This window comes from Vicugna pacos, chromosome 17 (genome assembly GCF_048564905.1).
Source record: "Vicugna pacos chromosome 17, VicPac4, whole genome shotgun sequence".
NCBI classification, from domain to species: domain Eukaryota; kingdom Metazoa; phylum Chordata; class Mammalia; order Artiodactyla; family Camelidae; genus Vicugna; species Vicugna pacos.
In genome coordinates, this window is record NC_133003.1 from 23,482,589 (window position 1) to 23,504,992 (window position 22,404).

Consider the following 22,404-nt stretch of genomic DNA (forward strand, 5'->3'; position numbering starts at 1 on the left):
AGCCACTTCTTGCACTCTAGGGCTCTATTTTCCCAGACTCCCCCCAACACCCTACCATCAAGGGAAGGCTAAACTTTTCTCCTACACACACCGACCCCACCTAAACCCTAGTTCCAGCCCTGGAATCACAGACACAGGATGACTGACAGATCCTGCCTCAGGTTTATTTGTACAAACAGCACAGGTAGACATGAGCCCCATGCAGACAGCTGCCCAGGGGTCACACTAGTCCTTACATCCTGACATCAATAGATGAAAGCCTCTACTCTGGAGCCTTTGTGGGGGCCTGGGTGCCTTTGGGAGACTGAGCTGGAGCTGGAGCCGGAGCCGGAGCCGGAGCTGTAGCTGCAGCCTTGGTCTGAGCCTTGTCCTTGGCCTTTGGCCGACAGAGCCTGAGACCCTTGGCAATGCGGGCACGAGCACGTTTCCCGAGCTTGGGGTGAGCAATGTAGGCAAGTCGACTGAGCTTGCGGCTGCTGCCCTTTGGAATCTTGGGCTTGACCTCCTTGGGCTTTACGAGAGCCTTGATAGCCTCAGCACGTGCACTCATGGCCTTGGCATTGTTGGCCTGCATCTTCTTCAGGCCCTTCTTGTTGTGCTTCTTGGCAAAGCGCATGTTCCTCAGGAACTTGGGGTCTACCTGGAAGGCAAGGAAAGTATAGACAGCTGTATGTGGGGGCCCCCAAGTTACCCCTCTCCGCAGCAGTATGCAAAAGGTCAGGCTCCATCTGAGACCCACTGAGAGCTTAGACAGCATCAAGTCAACCTTAAATTCACAAATACCCGAACCTTAAAAACTATCCCAGAGAAACATGTATCTCCACCCCAAAGCCAGTAATTCCACCCTTCTAATGCTATACAGACCACATTTTCAGGGCTACAGGCCCAGAGCTCAAAAGAGCTCAAATGCAAGCACAGAAGGAAAGAAATTCCTTGAGCAGGACTTCTGGTTTTTTTCTGAAACTCCCTCAGGGCCACCCCCACCCCATCTCCCTTAAGGATACAGGGGAGAAGCAAACTGAGGACAGGGGCTCAGTTCTCCTGCTCAGACCCTACAGTCTCAGCCTTCTCAGCTAACCCTCACAACTCCCTAGCACAGAAAGAGAAGCTGCTCACCACCGCTTGGCCAAGCACTGGGTCAGATTAAGATAATATGGCTGGTTAATGTAGAACAGAAGACTCACAAAGACACCAGGTACACACAAACAAGACCATTCCTTCCCTTGAAAAGTTCTGGGTGAGCAAGGGAGATGATCAGACACACTGTCCTCAGGAAGCAGGTTATACCTGACCAGGGGGTTATACCTTGGGTGGGTAAAGGCTGAGTAAAGCTCTATTACAGGTCTAGCAGACCTTGAAGTTCAAGCAAAAACTGGCTGGGTAGAGAAAGAAATTGTGGGCTTTGGTAGGCCAGGTAAGATAAGGGACAGTTACTAGCGGTGCTCAGGCAGATGCTGAAGCTGGAAAAAGACCTTGACTGTGCAACTGGGGCCTAAGAGACACACTTCTATGTGATTCAGTGCACAAACTCACCCCCTTAAGAGATTCGTATCGTTGTGATCGGGGTTTTTTGATGCCGTTTCTGTGCCATTTTCGGGCTGTGGGGAAGAAAAGGAATTAGACCAAAAAAGAGATGTCCTCTAATAAGACCACTATCACAGCTGGCAAGCCTGGGAGAACCATTACGTGAGATCCGTTTAGGAAACCCCTTATAACTGAATGCAATGCACTGTGGGTATCTCAAGTGGACCTCTAGCTTCTAAGTCCACAACTCCAAAGGTAATAGTGGCTGAAAACAAAAATCAGCTCCAGTCCCACAGTAGAAACGTGCCCCCTTGCCCTGCCCAGGAACCATAATGCTGGCCAAAGTCTGGGGCATTAGATGAAGGCTGGGCCAGGGAAACTTACACTGGTTGTGTGTGGTGTGGTTCTTCGACTTGGCCATGCCTGTACCTGGAGGACGAGAGCGCAGATCAGGGCTGCGGGCTCGCTGTGCTGGGCCTACCGCTGCCGCCCTGGCTGGAAAACGTGCGACCAGAAGCCAGAAGGAGGCTGCAGCACAGATGCCTTCCCTCCACGGCCTCCACCCGCCTCAATTCACTCTGCACGACCCGATGCCAGTCGCCCCCTCCCAAACTCAGGTAATGGTGCCTCGAAACCAACCGCCCCCCAGCCAAAAGGTTGCGCTCTCCCCCAAAATCCTGGTTCTTCCCTTCCCATCTACCCCATGAGAATCCACGAACACCACCCCTGCCTAGCGGCCTCCGTTCCCCACAGCCACATACAGCCTCCCTGTCCTCCTCAGGCCTTGGGCCCCGCCGCCGGCCGGGAGTCACGGATGGCTTCGGATGCCGCGCGGCTTGAACTCACCGGAGCCGGGAGATCCCGAATCGCGTGGGACCGGAAGAGAAAGAGGAAGGCCGCGGTGCAGCACGGGAAGTAGGGTCGTCGCGGCAGGAAGGTACTACTGGAAAAGCTTCCCCCAGCGCCTTGAAGAAAGGTTCCTAATCCCGGGAAGGCACAAGCCAGACGGGCAGGCGGTGCTCCTTCAGGTTTTACCCGCCCCTTTCCCTTCTCGTATTCCTCCTAGACTTGGGTCCCAGGTCTCATTAAAGGTCCTGAAGGCGAAGGGAGTCCTTGAGGAATTTAAGTGGGGCGGGGCGTGATGGGAGATTTGTGTTCTGAAAGAGTACCCCTGGCTACTGCGTGGAGAATGAACTGTAGGGGGCAGAGGAGAGGAGAGAGAGCTGTGAGGAGTGATGGCGCCCAGAGCCGAGTTGGGCGTGGGGATGGATAGGAGTGGATAAAGAAAGAGAATAGACTGGGCTTGGGATGCAGAAGATGGGGGTGAGGAAGAAGGCCAGTGTAGCCCCTAAGTTTTTGGCTTGAACAAGGAGGTGAATGACGGTGCGGTTTACAGAAATGGGGAAGATTGGGGGAGGAGGGGCAGGGGTCTTGTTGCTTTGTTTTCAAGGAGACAGTGATCCAGATGTTTCTTTTTAGATGCATTAAATGCGCTATGCATCTTGACATCCAAAGTGAGTAAACGTTGCCTCCTCGTAACTGTTACTCTCTCCACCTCTTACCCTATAGTTCATTTTCCACACAGCAGTGGTGCCTGAGGGCATTTTTAAAGATACAAATCACATTTTATCACTTACAAGGACTTCCCCTTGCACTGGGGATACGTTCTTTACCTCCCCACCCCTAACCTTGGCCATGCTCTCCTTATCATCCACTTCTCTCCAAACCCACAGACTTCTTTCCTGCCAGGCACAAACACTTGTTCCTGCTTCAAGGCTTTTGTACTTACTATCCCCTCTGCTTGGGCCACCTTCTCCCACCTCTTTGAATGGTGTACCTTCTTGAAGAGACCTCCCTACGCTAACCTATCTAAACTAGATACCTTCTGCTCTATCTCCCAAGTTACTCTGTGTCCTCTCATTCTGACTGTTTCCTTCATAGAACTTTCCCAAACTCTAATTATATTCCTTACTTTGGTTCTGATTTCTTTCTTGCCATTCTTTTTTTTTTTTTATTGGAATATAGTTAGTTTGCAACGTTGTGTTTAATTTCTGGCGTACTGCTATATTCCTTATTGATTTCTGAATGTGTTCATAGGCTTAAGCACCATGAGTTTGGGATTGGTTTGGTCACCTTCATTTTCCCATTGCCTGACACAGCACTTGATGTAGGACAGGAGCTTAACAAACACCTACTGAACTGGACATACTTGGCAGGCAAGTTGATGTGACAGGAGCATTTTGCAAAGAGTTGAGGAGTGAAGGGGAAAGGAGAATGTGGAGGCAGGACACAGAGGTGACTCCTCACTGAAGCATTCCTGAGAAGAGGGAGAGAAATCTGGCAGATGTGAGTTCAGAGAATGAAGAGCAGGCTCAGATGCTCACAGGGTGACCTAGTGCCACCAAAGAAACAACTGAGGCCAGAAAGACAGGTGGAGGAGCTAGTGGGAGAGGTGGGGCTAGAAGTTGGGACAAGGAGGAGAAGGTCTGACTGCTGAACCTTGAGAAAGGGAAGCAAGCGAGTGGGGGCCGGCAAAAAAGGCCATGACTGCTGTAAAGGAAGCAGGCTGCCCCATTGTGTGGCCTTCCAGCTAGGCAGCAGCTCTCACAGCTCCTAAAAAGTGAGTGATGACACCTGCCGAGGGCTTGGTGTTGCCAGGTTGTTCTGACTATGGCAGAAAGAGCAGTGAGCAGAGAGCCATAGTCTGATGAGGAGGCAGATTCAGAGATGGATGATAGCCATGCAGAACCACTGGAGCTGCTGTAGGGATAGGCCCCGGGTAAGATCCTGGCCGTCAGGCAAGGGAGGAGGCAGTGACAAGAATGAGGACCTTTGACTGAGTCTGAGGAGGCCATTTAGAGAGCTAAAGGAGACCATGATCTGGAGCCACTAGCCTGCCGTGCTTTTCAAAGTGGGAAAGACTGTAGGGCTGGCCAAGTGTATATAGAGAGTTTTCCTACCTTCCTTTCTCTTTTTCTCTTTCCTCCCTCTTTCTTTCTTTCTTTCTTCCTTCCTTCCTTCCTTCCTCCTCCCTCTATTCCTGCCCTCTTCCCTCACCTCTTCCTCCTCCTTCTCTCTCCCTCCCTCTCTCATAGTAAATGTATAAAGAGCTTACACAGGCTCTTCTGTAACCTGATTTCATTTGTTCAATCATAATTCATGGACATCTTTTCCTTTCATGAAAACTCTTTGTAAACCTATTTTATTTTACACATTTAAAAATCTTACTCTGAAGAGGGAGGGTATAGCTCAGTGGTAGAGCTCATGCTTAGCATGCAGGAGGTCCTGGGTTCAACCCCAAGTACCTCCATTACAAAAAAAGAAAGAATGAATGAATGAATAAATAAATAAATAAATAAATAAATGAAAATCTTACTCTGAGAAGAAGTCCATAAACATCACCATTTGTCAGAGGAGCTTCTAACACAAAAAAAGGTGAAGAACTTGCCCTTTTTCCAGGGTCAGCATACTCCCACCTTCCATGTATGAGTGGCTCTTGCCCCATCTCTTTCTGTACAGAGGCCTGGGTCCATTTGCCCTGCTCTATGGCGGAGCCTTGGGCAGAGCTGCTGGCTGGACTCCGCAAAATGTCTATTACCCAGGTTCCTTGCAGATGCCTTTAGCCCCAGACAAAGAGAGATGTGAGGCCTTGGTGAGCAGACCAACCCTGGGCTGAGCGGGGCTGGATATGACCCACCTGAACCATGTCGCCTGCAGTGGCGTTGTCTTGTCCGGGCCTTGTCTGGGGCTACAGCCCCAACCACATCCTGAGTGGGATCCAGTGGGGCCTGCTCACTGAAGTTACAGGGTCAGAGACATCTGGGGTTATTGTTATTTCTTAATTCTTCAATTTCTTTTTTATTTTTAATTTTTTTTTTTTAATTTTCAGGTGGGATGAGGTCCTTAGGGTTCTTTATTTATTTATTTATTTATTTTTGAGTAAAGGTAGATTTATTTAGAGAGATACATACTGCACAGAGTATAAGGCAAGAGAAAGGCAAGGAAAGAGGTGTGGGAATTGGGTGCTCAGGTTTAAGTCAAAGTGGGTACACACTCCATAGACAGAGTGCGGGCCATCTCCAAAGGGGAGAGGAGAGCGCCAAGGGCCTCTTTATTTATTTTTAATGAAAGTACTGGGAAGCGAACCCAGGACGTCGTGATCTGGGGTTATTACTGCTGTGCCTGGCGCAGTGCCAGGTACATGTGGGGACCTGATAAATGTTTGAGGAATTAAATGTACACATTTCACAAATCCGGGCAGGTGGCAGAATAAGGAGGCAAGAGGTTAGTTGGCCAGGAGGGATTTCACAGAAATAAAAGTCTCTTCTTGGTCCAGATCTCTGCTCTCTAAGCCTCAGTTCTGAGTGTAACTTGATAAAAATAGTAATTGTCTCATGGGGTTAAAATGGACCATTTTTAAAAATTGAAGTATAATTGATTTACAATGTTGTGTTAGTTTCCAGTGTACAGCAAAATGATTCAGTTTTTATATATATATATATATGTATGTATGTATTTGTGTATTTTTTCATTCTTTTCCATTATTTTTTGTTGCAGAATATTGAATATAGTTCCCTATGCTCTATCATAAGACCTTGTTTATCTATTTTGTATACAGTAGTTTGTATCTGCTAATCCCAAACTCCTAATTTATCCCTCCCCCACCCCCTTTCCCCTTTGGTAACCGTAAGTTTTTTTTCTACGCCTGTGAGTCTGTTTCTGTTTTGTAAATAAGTTCATTTGTATCATATTTTAGATTCCACATATAAGTGGTCACACGACATTTGTCTTGTTCTTTCTGACTTACTTCACTTAATATGATAATTTCTTAGGTCCACCCATGTTGCTACAAGTGGCATTATTTCATTCTTTTTTATGGTGTATATATATTGTATATACATACCACACCTTCTTTATCCAGTCATCTGTCAGTAGACATTTAGGTTGCTTCCATGGCTTGGCTAATTTAAAAGATGCTGCTGTGAATGTTGGGGTACATGTATCTATTCAAAATAGAGTCTTCTCCGGATATACATCTAAGAGTGGAATTGCTGGATCATATGGTAAGTCTATTTTTTGTTTTTTAAGAAATACTGTTTTCCGTAGTGGCTGCACCAATTTACACTCCCACCAACAGTGTACAAGGGTCCCCGTTTCTCCACACCCTCTCTGGAATTTATTATTTGTAGACTTTTTGATGATGGCCATTCTGACTGGTGTGAGGTAATACCTCATTGTAGTTTTGATTTACATTTCTGTAACAATTAGCAATGGTGAGCATCTTTTCATGTGCCTGTTGGCCATCTGTATGTCTTTGTTGGAGGAAATGTCTGTTTAGGTCTTCTGCCCATTTTTGGATTGGACTGTTTTTGTTGTTGTTGTTGTTATTGAGTTATGTGAGCTGTTTGTATATTCTGGAAATCAAGCCCTTGTCGGTTGCATGATTTGCAAATATTTCTCCCATTCCATAGGCTGTCTTTTCATTTTGTTTATGGTTTCCTTTGTTGTGCAAAAGCTTATAAGTTTGATTAGATCCCATTTGTTTATTTTTGCTTTTATTTCTATTGCCTTGGTAGACTGACCTAGGAAAACATTGCTACGATTTATGTCAGAGAATGTTTTGCCGATGTTCTCTTCTAGGAGCTTTATGGTGTCCTGTTTTATGTTTAAGTCTTAAGCCCCTTTTAGTTTTTTTGTGTGGATGATGTGAGGAAGTATTCTAACTTCATTGATTTACATGCAGCTGTCCAGCTTTCCCAGCACCACTTGCTGAAAACACTGTCTTTTCTCTATTGTATATTCTTGTATCCTTTGTTAATCGACTGTAGGTGTGAAGATTTATTTCTGGGCTCTCTATTCTGTGCCATTGATACATATATCTGTTTTTGTGCTAACACCATGCTCTTTTGATTACTGTAACTCTGTAGCATTGTCTGAAGTCTGAGAGGGTTATGCCTCCCGTTTTGTTCCTTTTCCTCAGGATTGCTTTGGCAATTCTGGGTCTTTTATGGTTCTATATAAATTTTAGGATTATTTATTCTAGCTCTGTGAAAAATGTCACGGGTAATTTGATAGAGATCGCATTAAATCCGTAGATTGCTTTGGGTAGGTGGCCATTTTAACAATATTAATTCTTCCAATCCAAGAGCATGGAATATCTTTCCATTTCTTTGAATCATCTTCAAGTTCCTTTATCAATTAAACTGGACAATCTGAGTAAAGCACTGAACACTGCGTTGAGTATACATTAGGTGCTCAATCATTGTTAATCCCAGCCATGCTTATTTCCTCACAAGGCCTCTAGGGAGGAAGACATGGCTTAGGGAAAGAATGTCAGTATCAAGTGAATGCTTAAACTGAGGACAGGATCTAAGGAAGGGCCAGGATGGAGGGAAGTGACAGTCCTCAGAGGTGCTGGGTCCCTTCAGTCCTGAAGTTCCAGAGGAATAGGGCCTACCAGTGTGCCCAGATTAAGAGGGGCCATTAGTGGGTTAAAACCCACTAAGGGACACTGCCAGGATTTTTTACCTGTAGGGGAGGACTGGAGGGCAGAGAGGAGGCCCCTAAGCACCAGGTTAAGCTTTGAGTCTGCTTGGAAATTCCCCAGTGAGAGGCCACCTGGTTCTTGTGGCCCCAGAGGGCAGAGCTATCACTGAGGGAGACAAAAACTAGCTCCACGGCCAGGAGTCATTTTGACAATCAGAGTTTCCTCCAAACCATGAGCTGCTCACAGAGGTAGTGAGCTCTCAGATACAAGGGATTACTGGGGTGGAGGTTGAAATATGGGATGAAGGGTTGGAAGATAAAACTCTCAAGTTCACTTCCTTCCTAGAGTCTGGGATTCAGAGCTCCTGGGAGAAGGAAAGGTGGTGGGCAGCATGCAGGGCCAAGCTGGGGCCCAGGATCTGTGGGGAAGAAAGAAGACAGACCCTGCAGAGGCTTGGGAGTGCAGCGTGTTGGTCACTGGGGACACCTTCACAGTCCCAGACCACTGATTTTTCCCTCTGGGTGGGGCCCCTTGCCCAGAAGTGATGCGCCGTCCCCAGCCGGGAATGTGAGCCCGTCGTCCACATGGGGGCAGCATGGGACCTCAGGTGGAGTGGTGCAGATGCAGGTCGGCTGGAGCACCCCTCCTTTAAGGAGGCCCTTTGAGCCTCCCAGACCTCTCCCATCTCTGCTTCTGGCACCTATCCTCCCATCTCCCCCACCCATGGACCAAGCTCCTGTCATCCTCAGCAGGTTCTCTGGGTGGGTTGGGTCTCCCCTGGCTTCAAGCTTCTGGTAGTGGTGGTGGATGGTGTCTTCCCCCAGAGAGGGATTAGGGCAGAGAACGTGGAGCCTGCAGGTATTCCTGGACACAGCCCCTGCTGGTCCACCTCAGAGTTACTGGATGCTATGTCTGTTGGAGTTTAAAGGAACAGGTTTTGAATCAGACAGACTTGGGTGCAAATTCTGACTGCCACTCACCAGCAGAGTGACTTCACCTCTTTGAGCCTGAGCCTCTTCACTTGTGACAGTGGAGAGGGAGACAGTGAAGGGGGAGACAGTGGAGGGAGTGCTGAGCAAGCAAGAAGCCTCCTGGAGCCGGGCTGAGCATCCCTGAGACTGACCAGCAGCCTAGGGAGCTAGTGGGGTTCTTATCACCCTGTTTCACAGATGGGGAGATGGAGTCCTTGGGTGTGACTTGCTAGTGGTCCCACAGCCAAATGGAGAGCTATCCTGGTCCAGATGTCCCCCCAGGACTAGAGGAGCATGGGATGGTGTGTGCTTGGTAAGGTCATGGAGGAAGCCCTGTGACACTGACCACCAGGTGACCTGGGAGAAGCCCTTGGCCTTCATGGCCAACAGATACCCAAAGTAGGGGCCTATGTCCACTCAGACCCACTCACCCCACCCAGAACTGGCCTAGAAAGGAGGGGGCATTTGTGGTGGTGGCAGTGTCCCTGGGAGGAGGGCAGGCTCGGGGTGGGGCTAGGGTCCACTGGCCTAAGGAAGGCAGGGACTGGCCGAGTGTGAAGGGGGAGATGCTTGGTAGCACAGAGGACTGTCCCGCCAGGAGGGGAGGGATTGAAAAGCTGGGCACACGTCAAGGCTGGACAGTGCAGGACTGCACCCCGGAGGGGCTCCCACTCCTGCCTCTGAGGTTTTGAGAGGATCTGAAAAGGAAAAATGAAGCTGAGGGTTGAGAAGGACCCCTTCCCTTCCCCCTTAGCAGCCTCCAGTGGACCCAGCAACGTCATTGCCACGGCAACCACGGCCCCTCCGGCTCCCCTTTCTCCTTTCACCCCATCCTACCTGGATGCCCCTCTCTCCTGTGCGCGCCTCCCTAGCCTGGGTAAAGAGAGGCTGGGGTTAGGGGCAGGTTCCTTTCTCAGCCCTGGTTATAGCCCAGGAGCTGGATCCCAGGGCCACTCCTGCCTTAGGATCAGATGGAAGATTCTTAAGTGGAGAGAGGGCAGGGTGAAGTGGCTTTTGCAAGAATTCTTCTGAATGAACCAGGGGTCTGTCACCTCCCTAAGATCTCAAGCCCCCAACTCTCCAAGTCCCAACCCTCTCCCAGGAAACAAAAGCTGCAACCCAGGAGCCCCTGGCAGAGTTGGGAAAACCAGCACTGGGGCAGGGACCTTGACAATCACCTAGTTGCCCTCTCTAAGCCTATAGATGGGGAAATGGAGGTCTGGAGAGAAGGGACTTGCCCAAGGGCACACAAAGAGTGGGTGGCAAAGTCAAGCAGGGAACCCGGATGGTCAGAGGAGGGGATTGGGGCCATCCTTATTGTTGGGTTAAAGGACAGGCGATGAGGTCATTGGATGCTGCACCCCACAGGGGTGGGAGTCTGGGAGCAGCTGTGGGCCTGCCCTTGTCTGCTCCCTGTTTAGTGCTTCAGTAAACCCCCTCCCAGCCCCAGCACGTAATGGACTAGTGAGGGAGGAGGCCTGGCCCTGTTTAGGGAAGAACAGAGGACACCAGAAAGAGCAGAAAGGAGCTGGGGATCTGAAGAGGGGCACAGTCAGGAGGGCTAGAGTCCCTAATGGTCTTATCAGGTGCCCTGAGCAAGAAGGGCTTGTGGCCCTAGACAATGGGCTTTGGCTCAATTGCTGCCTTTTCTAAGCTGTGGGTCCCTGAGCAAATCACCCGCCTACCCAGGGGCTGCCCCTCACCCGCCCTCCCATCCCCATCCCTTGTAAAACAAGGAGATTCTCCATGATGGAGCAAACAGAAAGGGTGACCCCTGGTTCCACTTGGGAGATCAGTGGGTGGGCCTTTTGAGGCCCCAGGTTCGAAACCTTTATGTCTGCTGAGCCAGGGCTACTGCCACGATCACCTGGAAGATCTCCTATGCTCAAAGTCTGAGGGGCTGGGACAAGAGGAAGCTGCGGGCACAGCACCCCAAGATGCAGAACAGAGAGAGGTCCATCTAGGCAGGAGCCTCAGGTTTGGAAGGGGACGTGGAGGCCTTCCTGGGAGACGAGGCATGCTTCTGGGGCTCAAAGGCAGGCCATGTAAGTCCGGCAGAAGTGGGAGGGGGTGAGGCAAATACAGTGGGCCGAGCAGGCACAAGCCGGCATTTGCTGCCCATGGTCTCTGGCACTGGACCCCAGCTGATTAGGGCGTGCCTAGGCTGTTGCTGCACCTACTGCAAAGTCCCGGAGGCCTGGCCCACAGTGAATGTCCTTACCTTCCAGCATACCATCCTAAATCCAGGGCTTGGGCAGGAAAGAGGAAACCTGCCAGGGCCTGGAGCCAGGAGCTGTGCATCAGCTGTCACTGTCCTTGCCACACCCGCAGAGTGGCCTCTCTTGTTGCAGATGAGGGAACTGAGGTTCAGAAAGGTTAAGTGACTTGCCCAGGGTCACCCTGCTCCTTTTCTGTCAAGGTCACTCCTGGGAGCTCTTCTGGGCTTGGACGTTGCCTGAGACTCAACACTGGTGACCACTGAGTATCGAGCCTGTGGAAGAGTGTGCTCTGGCATCACGGCATGTGGATCCCAGTACAGCATCCCCCCAGTACAACATTATCAGTCTTCCTTTCTGTTCTTTAGTTGGTTGTTAGATGGTCGTCACATTCTCAGGCACTCACGGCCTGTCCACTGGTGAAGGCTGGAGGGCATGACTCAGATGCCGCTTTGACACTCAGCAGCTGGGTAACCTTGAGCAAATGCTCCGTTGTCCTGTGGCTCTGTGACCTGGCCTGAGAGATGGGGATGAGGGCGCCACCTACTACACTACTACGGCTCCAGGCACTCTTTCATGCCAAGTACTTCCGAGGCCTGGACCACGGTCTCCATCCCATTCGGTAGCTCTCCTAGGGCCAGGCAGAAGGCCAGGCAGGTGATATCAGGAAGGGGGGGGTCTTCCCTGCCCCCAAATCTCCCCTGGAAACACAGAAGCTGCCCACTCCCAAGGCACCTTGCCCAGAGGGGGATGGCTCCCAGAATGCCCTCCTCAGTGCAGGCAGGGAGGACGGGGATGGAACCAGGAGAGGGCAGGCTGAGGACAGCTGCTGAGTGGTGGCAGTGAGGGGCACGTGGGGGATGCCCGTCACCCTTAACAAGCTTGCCCCAGTGCGGGGAGCTTACTGGTGAGAAGCCCCGGGTCCTGGCTCCACCCATCTCAGCGGCGGTGGCCCGCCTGGCCCAAGCCCTGGAAGCACTGGTTTTAATCCATCTTTTTCTGCAAGCAGCTCCTGGAGGCGCGGGGGCGGCTTCCCCTTGACTTGCGTCTCCAGGAGGATGCGGCTTGGCTAAAAATAACTCGAATTACTGTGCTCCCACCCTGGCTCAGAGGAGGAGCCTGGGGGCTACGGGGGCGGGAGCCTGGAGGGAATGTTGCTGCCGCAGCTGCAGCCGGGACGGGGTTCCCTGAGAGGAGATGGGGAAAAACCAGCGTTGACAGGTGGGAAGGGGTGCAGAACGTTGAAGGGAGCCAGCCCTTTCTCACCCAGTTCTCTACAGGCCTGCTCTCGGAGGACAGTGCTGTGGGAGCAGAACTGGGGGTGAAGGTCTGCCTCGATCCCTGGCCTTGCACCATGAAAGGGGCTAGCCTGGCTGGGTGGTAGCAGTGGGCTCGGTCCAGCAGGAAGTCTGGAGGAGACCCCTGTACCCTTCAGACCAGTATTGTTGAATGCAAGCAGTAACAGTAATGGTGGAGGCGGGGATATATACAGACCGGGGGACCAGATGTACTTAGGAAGGTGACTCAAGGTGCAGTGCACGTAGGATCCAGATTTGAAATGCACAGAGTCGCTGCAGCTGCACCCCTACCCAGACCTCCCCATCCCTCGCCCCTCCAGAGTGGGTTCAGGTCACAAGGAGCCTCATTCTGGGGCACCAGTGTGCTTAGGACGTGCCTGCGTGTGCAGGAGGGTCGGGGAAATGGAGGAGCAGTGAACTCTGCCGGGATGGGAACCAGACAAGTGATAACAATAATGATCATAAAATCCCCCCCACCCTGGGGATGTTTTTAGCAGCACTGTTTCTAAGGAGAAACTAAGCAACACAAATACCCAGTGAGAGGAGAATTGAGAAATCAACTACTGCTCCCACAGCAACATGGGTGAATCCTAAACCATAATGGGGAGTAAAGAAAACAAATTGCAGGAAACTACATTCAGTTCAAAGCCATTTTTATAAAGCTCCCTCCCAAAGTAAAACTAAACAGTATTGTTTTAAGTATTCATATGTTTATGATAGAACTATTTACAAAAGGCCAAAATGTGATAAACCAAGATTCTTGATATGCTGGAGGGGACAGGAGTTGGTTAGAGGTGGCACTCACAGGGAGATTCCACCAGTGAACATGTGTTGCTGGCCCAGGGGTGCCAGGCGCTATTCAGGGTGTGCGGGGCAGGGATGCAGGGGCAGCAAGACAGACATGAACCCCAGACCTCATTGCGCTTACAGTCTCACAAGGCACATTTAATTCCTGTTCTTGTATCGTGTGGTAGGTCACCAGTGTCCATTATATGATTATACATCGTCACAAATATTCCTTTACATTAATCAAATATTATATTTAAAGAGAGAAATAAGGAATAAACACAAAGTTAATTGACCTCTTCCACCAAAAAATATCCCACCAAGTGGGTGAACTATGGAGGCTGAACACCTCTCCCTGCCTCCTCTCACTGATACTCCATCACATTCATCCAGGAGGAGTCCCAACCCCTGGACCCGATCCCTCCTCCAATCTCCAGTCCCAGCTGAATGTCCCACAAGGTGATTCTCTCACTCATCAGCAGGCAAAGGTCAAATTTGGCTTGGAGTGCCAGGTTGGTAGAAGGGGCAGGAAACCCAACCTCTGGGAGAGCTAGAGCCAGTGGGGGAGATGAAATGCAATAGAGAGACATGCAGAGCCTAGGAAAGATCCCTCTTCCTGGCCCAGGACTCTCGCACTATGTTAATAGAGGTGGAGGCTGCAGAAGATTGGAAGTAACGGTCTGCTCTGTCTCAAACTCTTCATCTTTACCTGAGGGGCTCAGTCTGCCATCCATCCATCCATCCATCCAACCACACATTATATAATGGACACTGGTGACCTACCACACAACACAAGAACAGCAACAAAGTGTGCCTTGCGAGACTGTAAGCTCCACAAGGCCAGGAGTTCATGTCTGTCTGGCTCATGCCTGCATCCCTTGCCTGCCCCCCACAACTTCCCTGTTCAGCTGTCTGGGGTCAGGGCCGGTCTAGCCACCTCCACCCTATGGCCTGGTGCATGGTAGATACTTACTGAGGAGGTATCCTGCCTCTCTGTCACTGCTTTCAGCAGAAAAGGATGCACCTCCAGGCCCTCACATGTACTGTTCCCTCTGCCTGGGACAGTGTACCGACCACCTGGCTCAGCCTAAGGGTCATTGCCTCTGGGAGGCCTTCCAGGACCACCACAGGCAGGCCAAGCCCCTCTCTTCACACCTCCCCCAACACCACAAGCTGTACCCTGCTCATCTTTGTCTAGGTCCCTCTTGCCTTCTGAGTTGGGGGACTCCCCCAGGGCAGACCCAGGACCCCCAGCATCCCCAGGGCCCAAGGGAGGGCTCTCAGCTTCATCTTCTCAGCCATTCCGACTCCTGAATAGTCTGGCAATTTTCCCTGGAGGAACCAGGCAGAAGGGGGAGGTCAACCACTTCATCAGGCCCCACACCTCTTGGACCCTCTTTCTGGGTCCTTGCCCCTCCCCTAGTAGCCCACCCATATTCCCTGAGCACCACCGGGACTTCAGGCATCCATCTCTTCTGTTCCAGAGCTGCCTTCAACAGGAGAGGTAGTAGGTGGGAAGGGTCTGGGCAGGGGAAGAGGGGCTACAGGAAGATCCCTGAGAGAACCCTCCCCCCTGCTCTCTATGTCCACAGCCTATGATGGATGCAGGGTGGGAGGTGGGGGATACGGCAGTGGTTAGTCTTCAGTCCAAATCCAGGTCACTCCTGGCCTGCTCAGCAGACGTCAGTAATTAGGGGCCAGCAGGACATAGGCAGGCGGGTGGCAGGAGGCCTAATTGTCTGATTTTTCAGGTAATTAATGGGAGGCTGTCTGGCCTGTCCCCACGGGGCCCAGCATCCGCCACCCCATCCCCTGGGCAGCCCCAGCCGCCTAATGAGGCCAATTACTGAGTGGTTCCTGGGCCCTCATTAGCCACCTGGAAAGGTCATGTGGGAATGGCACCGGTGTTGGGGCTCCGCCAGCCTTGGTGGCCACTGGGAGCCCCCAGATATCAGGATGCAGGATGTGCTGGCCATAGGTCTTTGCTGCTGCCCACTGAGGGGTAGCCTGCTCACACCTGGGACCCCACTTCTTGCCTCTCAGGACTGTAGCTTTAGATCAAATCCTCCCCCGCCACTTCCCAGCCATGTGGCTTTGGGCATGTCACTCCCCTGTCCGACCCTCTGTTTCCTGAATCGGAGATGGTGGGTGTAAAGTACCTGATGCACAGTAGGTTCCCAGGGTACTGGTGCTCACCTTCTTCCAACGGGGTTAACTCCTTTACTTCACTCTTGAGGAATGGGAGGCCCAGAGCAGGTAGGGCCTGAGGTCACCGGTGTGTCCAGAGCCCACTCTGCAGGGCCTCTGGTGGCTAATTCACCCCTGGGACCTCAGCAGCTGGGTGAGGAGTCCTGGGAAGGATCATAGAGGCGATCTAGCCGGGGAGGAGGGCCCAGGAGCAGCTGGACCTTCCAGACACCTGAGCAGAGTGACAGTGGGGAAGCAGGAGATCTCCAGGATATGTGGGGCTTTGGAGATCGCGATGGAGCTGGAGGCCCTCCACCTCGCTGGATGCTGCAGGACACCCAGGGAAAGCCGAGGGGCACATGGCAGTGCCCAGCCTGCTGCCCAAGGCAGGGATCCATCCTTTCTTGGTTGGTCCACACCATTCTTGGCCCAGGAGATCACTGTGCCTTCAGATGTTGAGTTTTTTTGGCTTCTGTAGCTCCTCTGTTTTAAGAATTCAGTGACCTAATTCCATGCTGACAAATTCCATGCTGTTCTGCCTCCTGTAATCGTCAGCTAATGCTACTTTTGGTCCTACTGCCAGCCCAGAATCTAGGCCAAGGGTTTCCAAACTGTGTCCCCCAGGAGCCCTGGGGTGAGAGCGGAAGGAGGAGGCTAAGGACCCTCCAATTGGAACAACTGGGCTTTGATCTTTTGATAAATTATTAGTAGCTACTCCTTCGTAAGCTTTTGCTGTGTGCTAGGCATGCTCAGGGACTCTGCCTCCACGATTGCATTTTTGTCCTCATAAAACCCCATGAGGAAGATTGCATCACATCCCCATTTTACAGATGAGGCTGCTAACACTGTTGGAGGCTGAGGCTCAGCAGCATGCCCCAGGGCTCACAGCCTGTAGGAAGGAGAGCCGGAACTTGGACCGTTTCCACTCTGAGCCACATGGGTTCTGCAGCTAGAAAGGAAACTAGGTGCAGGAGTTGGGGGGAGTGTCACGTTTATCATGATTTGTTTCCTCCAGGTCGGAGTGGGTGAGAGCGCCTACCTCTGCCCCAGGAGAGCGTGGCCCCAGTCCCAGGTCACCACGTGGTTGGTGTCTGTGCGTCTATCTGTCTGTATGTGTTTCCCATCCCTCTGCTATGGGCTCTGCTTCCCTGCGGTCCAAACCAACAGGATCCAGCTCAGAAATAGCATATGTTTCCAGCCTCTGCTAGTCCAAGTCATAAATCGCCTGGTGTGATGTGCTTCTTGTGTCAACTTGCTTCAGAACTCAGGGTGGGGGTGGCTGAATGAGTGTGAGGAGCACGCAGGGCCTCCTCCAGGCTGAGAAGCTGAGAGCTGGGGGCCAGGGTGAGCCAGGGAGGGAAGTGGGGACCAGTCCTTGCTAGGCCTAGGGCTGGTTTGGGGGCTCAGCCAGGGGTGGGAGCCAGCGGGTGGTGGCCCGGATTCAACCTGGGCCTAAGGGTTGAAACTTAAACTGGAGCTGAGGTTGGAGACCAGAGGGCTGGGCTTCAGTCTTGTCCAGCGATCAGTGGTCCAGACTTGGCATGGAGTCAGGGGTCAGAGGGCAGGGGCCATCGTTCAGCACTTGATGAGGATGGAGAGCTAAGCTCAGCCTGGGGTAAGGGGCAGGACTCAGGCTGAGGTAGGGCCAGAGGTCGAGGTCAGGGTCAGCCCTCAGCTGACAGAGGAGGAAGTCCCCAAAGACTCAGAAGCCTTCCTGTATCCTGGAAATGACCTGGGGGCAGGACCAGTGACGGAGGACCTACAATAAATAGGATCAGAGCTTCCAGGGATTGACCATGACTGAAAAGGACTGGGCGTAGATCTTCTATCCAAAACCATGAGAGCAGGACTAAGGGTCTCCAGCCCCAGCTTCCTGCCCTTAAGATGGGATTCTCAGTCGCTCATCTCTAAAACATGGATGATCGTGGCACCCACCTCCATGTTGATCATGCTCTGTCAGTGTTGCCATCCCTCCCTACGAGAGTGTGAGCCCTGGGATGGGGGTAGGTGGGCTAACAGAGAGAGGATGAGCGGATGGGGCAGGTATGTGAGATGCCTTGTGGCATGGGAGGGTGCTTCAGGGGAAGAACTGTGCTGAGGCCCTAGGTGTCCAGTCATCACCCAGGTCCCCATCACTCCCCAGGCTACCCCTGAGAGGTGGCTCTGCAGCCCCTCAGGCCTCAGCTGCCCCACCTGAGCCGTGTGCAGGCAGCACCATCCCAGGCACCTTTTCCAGGCCTCCACTCCGCCAGCTGCATTTTCCCGCCTCTTCTCCGTTCTAGGCCCAGCACGGACAGATATTTGGGGACCAGCCCACATGGCAGCCAGTGAGGGAGCTGGGGTGGAGTAGGCAAGCAGGAATGAGAGGCCAGCGGGCAGAGGAGATGGGTGCCAAGGAGGAAGCCTTATCACAGGCCTCTCTGTTCTCATCTCCCACGGAGCCTGGTCAAGGACCAGCCTCAGCCGTTCCCCTACTGCTGGAGCTCTGACCCCAGAGGTCTCCCCCCCACCATAGGAGAGGACAGGGAGGTTCAACCAAGGAGGGAACCAGGTATGTATGAGTGGGTGGGGGCTGGAGGCTGTTGAGAGTACGCCTGGGGGGCAGGGATAGGGGGAGCGAGTGGAGGACATGTGGATGACAAGAGGGCTGCCCTGTCCGCCCAGGATGTGAGGCCTCTAGGGTTTGGCTGTGAAAGTCCCGGTCACCTCCTCCAGCCGAGCTATTAATACCCAGCTACGACCCACGCACCCTCGCTGGGAGGACGCCGAGTTCCTTGGGGGCTAAAAACGGTCTGAGATGGGGATGGGCCTTGGTGTTCTCCCTCTCTTCTTGTCAGAGGAACTGGGGCCAAAGGCCAGGCTGGCCTGCAAGGGGGCCGGAGCCAGGGTGGGGAGACAGAGGGTGACTGAGCCCTGGGGATGGCCTGAGGATTCCAGGCTGGGTCAAGAAGGCACCCAGCAGTCCAGTCCCCACTGCTCAGAGACCGAGGGCAAGGGCAGAGGTCTTGCCAGTGGTCTCACCCAGGAGGGGCCCACCACCTAGCTCTCCTGGCTCCTTGCCTTCACCCAGGCATTCCCCTTCCCCTCAGACCTCAGCTTGGCCTGCCCAGGCTGCCATAAGGCTGGAGGCCGAGGGCTGCCTGTCTCCTCCTGCCAGGAGGATCCTAGAAGGGAAAGGGGGCTTGGGGGTGGTGCAGGGAGGCCTGGAGCCTCTGGTGGGATCTGAGCCAGCCGCCTGAAACAGAGCCATCCACATTTCAGCTTCATGTGTGAAATCTTGATCATTCACAGCACTCTCTGAGGGGGAAATTACAGGCAGCACCATTTTATAGCTGAAGAAACTGAGGCTTGGTCATCTCCCCAGAGCCTGAGCTGGATAGACCCAGTTTGTTAGACTCCAACCCCTACTTTGTGTTGCTTCCTGTTACATCATTACAAAGGGAGGTTTCTTGGTTTGTTTGGAGAACCCATGAAACAAGTGTTTTCATCAAAATGTCCTGATCACCATATTGTCCTAGGCCCAGCAGGGTGGCTGGACCAAGAACGGGGGGCCTGCAGGGGCACCTTTCTCCTGCACTGGTCAGCCCAGTCCCAGGGATCAGCAGCCACTTTCCCCTCCTTCCTGGGGCTCAAGGGCACATCCTAGGAAGCTGTGCTGGGCTTCTGGGCTCAGGGCCACCCAAGGCCACCTGCTCCCGGCTGTGTCACCCTCCCTTCCCATGACAGATGCTCCAGGATCCAGACACAGACCCCAGAAGAGCCCAGACTTGGCTGGCAGAGTCCAGACGAGAATGTGGCTGAGAGGTGTCAGCCCCAGAGGCCCCGGGAGCCGGAAATCCCGACAGCTGCCTGGCTCACGGGTCCTGGGCATTGGGCCCTGACCCAGGGCGGGCAGTGGCCGTGTCAGGTGTCCAGAGGAGTTGGGGGAGGTGATGGCTGGAGCTAGGGGCAGTCTGCCTGTGGTTAGCAAGGCTGTCGACACCTCCCAGGCTGCCAAGGCAGAGCAGGCGAGGAGCCTGGGGGAGGGGTCCTACCTTGGCCTGGAAGGTCTGAGGGGAGAGACAGGTCTTGTCTTGAAGATCTGGGGTAAGAAGAACAGTCTTTCCTAAGCTGAGAGACCTGGCCTGGCTGAGAAATTTGAAGACGGGGACAGACTCCTAGCCTTGAGGGCTGGTAGAGGGGGTATGTTCCTAATAGGGTGTGAGGGTTGTCCCATCTTGACCACAGGGAAGGCTACCCATACCCTGGGCTTGGGGAGGGGAAGCTCTGAACCTGTCTCCCACCAGTTCCCCCCTCAGCTGGGAGGCGGGTGGCTCTGCAGGACAAGACAGGAGGCCTCCAGCCTCAGGCCGACCACACCAACAGCCCCAGGGTTTCACTTCTCTATGGAGAAAAGGAGAGGCCTAGTCCTGCCTGGATTTTCCTCAGTCTCTGGGGAGGGTCTCTGCCTCTGTGCTGGTGGAGGGGGTGGGCAGGCTAACCTCAGCCGGTTCCAGAGGAGCCCTTCTGGGATGGGCCCCACTGCCCACCTGACCCATGCCCCCTCAGCTCTCCTCATGCCCACATGCTCAACTCCCCTGGAGCCACCTCCCGAGGCAGTCTTCCTGGATTGCTAGAGATCAGGAGGCACAGGCTCCCAACCCCCATACCAGGCCTGAAGGGCCCATGGCTGCCCTATCTCCTTGAGGGCCCGGCTGGCAGAGCCTAACCTTGTAGGGCTTTGGGCTGCCATCTCTCTTCTCCCACTTTCCTTTCAATGTGCCCTCCTTCCTGGCTTTCCTAGACTTTCCAAACCAGCCCCTGGGCCACACCAGGTCTGGGGTCCTCTACCATCTCCGCTGTCCCGCTTGCCCAGTCTGGGGCTCAGTCCCCATGCCCTGCACCTCTGTCTTTTCTTTCTGGGTTTATCTTTGTCCTCTGGCCTCTGACTCAGACCTGACCCTATCTCTCTGTTTCAGTCTCCATCTCTGCCCCCTCTCCATCTCTGTCTGACTCCCTCACCCAGTCTCAGACATCTCAGCCTTTCTGTCACTGTTGCTCTAGGACCTGATCCCGGCAGTGTCTCCTCTCCCCACCTGGCCGGGGCACCAGCTCAGACATCTGCTCTGACGTCTGCTCACTGGGCCCCATAAAGAGCTCAGACAACACTTGTGGTCTCAACTCTGGCCCAGCTCCAGGGGAACTGCTGTGATTCCTCGAAGGTGGGTGAGAAGGAGAGACAAGCCAGAGGGCCATGGGCTGGCCTTTCCCTTGGAGGCCTAGTGGTCCAGGGCCTCCCTCTGTTCAGGCCACAGCTCCCGGCACCACAGGCTGCACGTTTCTCCCCACCACTGAGGTCTCTGGGTTCCTGCGCAAGTTCTGAACTTTAATTTCCTCTTTTCCAGAGTGGGGCCCATAGGGCTACTTCAGCAGGTGTCAGAGGATGAAATGTCCATGCACTTGGCACTTTGCCCAGCACTTAGTAGTGCTCAATAGAGACCCCATGACTGTTCCTGTGACTGTCATTCCCCAGGGTCCCCAGAGCCAAGGTGGGTGGAGTGGGGGATGGGCTGAGCCCCTGCTGCTTGAAGTGCCCCATGTCCACCCCGAGTCCCACGCCCCTCCCTTCCTCTGTTGGACGGAAGACATCTCCCCACACCTGGGACCTTCCCATCCTCAGAGTCTGTCTGAATTGCACACTGGTGCTCACCAAATTAATTACTGCTGGCTTGGGAATATGTTTTTTTAAGAAGACATTTTTTCCAGGGGGAAAAACACGCAGGAGCTATAATTAGTCAGGAAGAGGAAAGAAGAGTGGAGCGTGTGAATCACCAGCCCCGGTGACAGACGGCAGAGCCGAGCAGAAGTTTAGGGAGAAGCTGCTGGGATGTGGGTGAGTTGAGGATGGGGTGCAGCCCCCAAGCAGGCTGGGGTCCTGGAACACCAGGCATGTTCAGCGAGGGGGACTGTACCTGGCACCCTGAAGTCTTTATGCCCTCCCACCAAGACTTGGTCACCCATCACCCTATCAAGGTCCCAGCGTCAGCTCCGCTGCCACTCCTGCCAGCCCTGACCGTCCCTGGGGCTTCTGCCTACCTCATCCCAAGGCCAATGCCAGTCCCTGCCGACATGTACCTGGGCAGAGAGCCATGCAGCTTGAATGAGGAGAAGAAACTCTAGAAGGTTTGAGTTGTCAGGGTTTGCAAAACTTCTAGACCAGCCTCTCATTCATTCATTTACATGTTCATCAAACACTGGAATGCTTCCATCTGCTTGGTCCACAGATAAGCAAACTGAGGCCCAGAGAAGTGCCGCTCCTGGGCCAAGGCCACACAGCTGGGAGTAGAGCAGCCTCTCTGCCTGTCCTGTCATACTAGCTCTGCCCAGCTAGACCCTGGGCAGGGATCTGGGCCACCAAGATGACCATGACCAGGCCCCACTCCAACTGGGCCCATTGCCCATATTCTGATAGCAGAGGCAGCCAGGCATCTATAGGGCAGAACACCTAGTGCCATGAAATGAAAAGTCAGCATGGTGGGAGCCCGAAGGTGGCTCTTGATCCAGCCTGGTGGTCACAGAGGGCTTCACAGAGGAGGAGGTGAAAGATGTTCAAAGGATGGAAATGACATGATAGCCCATCATGCCAGAGCAATGTTAAGGGACTCTGTGGCTGGGTTCAGGGAGCAGCAGGAGTGGGGGAGTTTCTGGGGAATGCGGCTTCTGGGCCAGGTGCCCATTTCCCCCGTGTTTCTCCTGAGCAGTTGGCTGGGGTACTCTGGGACCCTGGTCCTTGGGGACTTTCCACTGGTTTTTTTTGATGTCTGAGACACACTGACCGAGGTAACCCCTGTCTGGGCAGTCAGTGGCCCAGGGGACTAGACCTCAGGTTTCTCTCTCTTCCTTTCCTCTGGCTGAGGGCTGGCTACTCTGTGTTCTAGGGGTATTAGCCTGGGCCT

At 53.2% G+C, this 22,404-nt stretch overlaps 1 protein-coding gene and 1 long non-coding RNA gene across 4 annotated transcripts; one reads left to right on the top strand and one right to left on the bottom strand.

Annotated features, from left to right (window-relative positions):
* Window positions 1–139: 139 nt before the first annotated feature.
* On the bottom strand, window positions 140–2,629 carry RPL29 (ribosomal protein L29). 3 transcript variants are annotated; one of them, XM_031686487.2, is made up of 4 exons: window positions 2,371–2,629; window positions 1,909–1,953; window positions 1,534–1,598; window positions 140–640 (listed from the first exon to the last, which is right to left on the bottom strand). In XM_031686487.2, the coding sequence occupies exons 2-4, from the start codon at window positions 1,943–1,945 to the stop codon at window positions 263–265; spliced, it is 480 nt and encodes a 159-aa protein (XP_031542347.2). In that variant the 5' UTR covers window positions 1,946–1,953; window positions 2,371–2,629; the 3' UTR covers window positions 140–262. The 3 variants fall into 3 exon arrangements, with proteins under 3 accessions (XP_031542347.2, XP_031542348.2, XP_072797499.1); XM_031686488.2 differs by having other exon boundaries at window positions 1,909–2,019; window positions 2,371–2,425; XM_072941398.1 differs by having other exon boundaries at window positions 2,286–2,392.
* On the top strand, window positions 2,463–20,674 carry LOC140686764 (uncharacterized). The gene is made up of 2 exons (XR_012060654.1): window positions 2,463–2,552; window positions 20,513–20,674. It is a non-coding gene; the product is annotated as an uncharacterized lncRNA (long non-coding RNA).
* Window positions 20,675–22,404: the final 1,730 nt, after the last annotated feature.

Excerpts from the sequence above, each read along its gene's own strand:
- RPL29 (XM_031686487.2), bottom strand. The coding sequence starts at position 1,945 with ATGGCCAAGTCGAAGAACCACACCACACACAACCAGT. Across the intron at positions 1,599-1,908 it reads CCACACCACACACAACCAGT|CCCGAAAATGGCACAGAAAC; the intron begins GTAAGTTTCCCT and ends TCTTCCCCACAG. Across the intron at positions 641-1,533 it reads GATACGAATCTCTTAAGGGG|GTAGACCCCAAGTTCCTGAG; the intron begins GTGAGTTTGTGC and ends CTTGCCTTCCAG.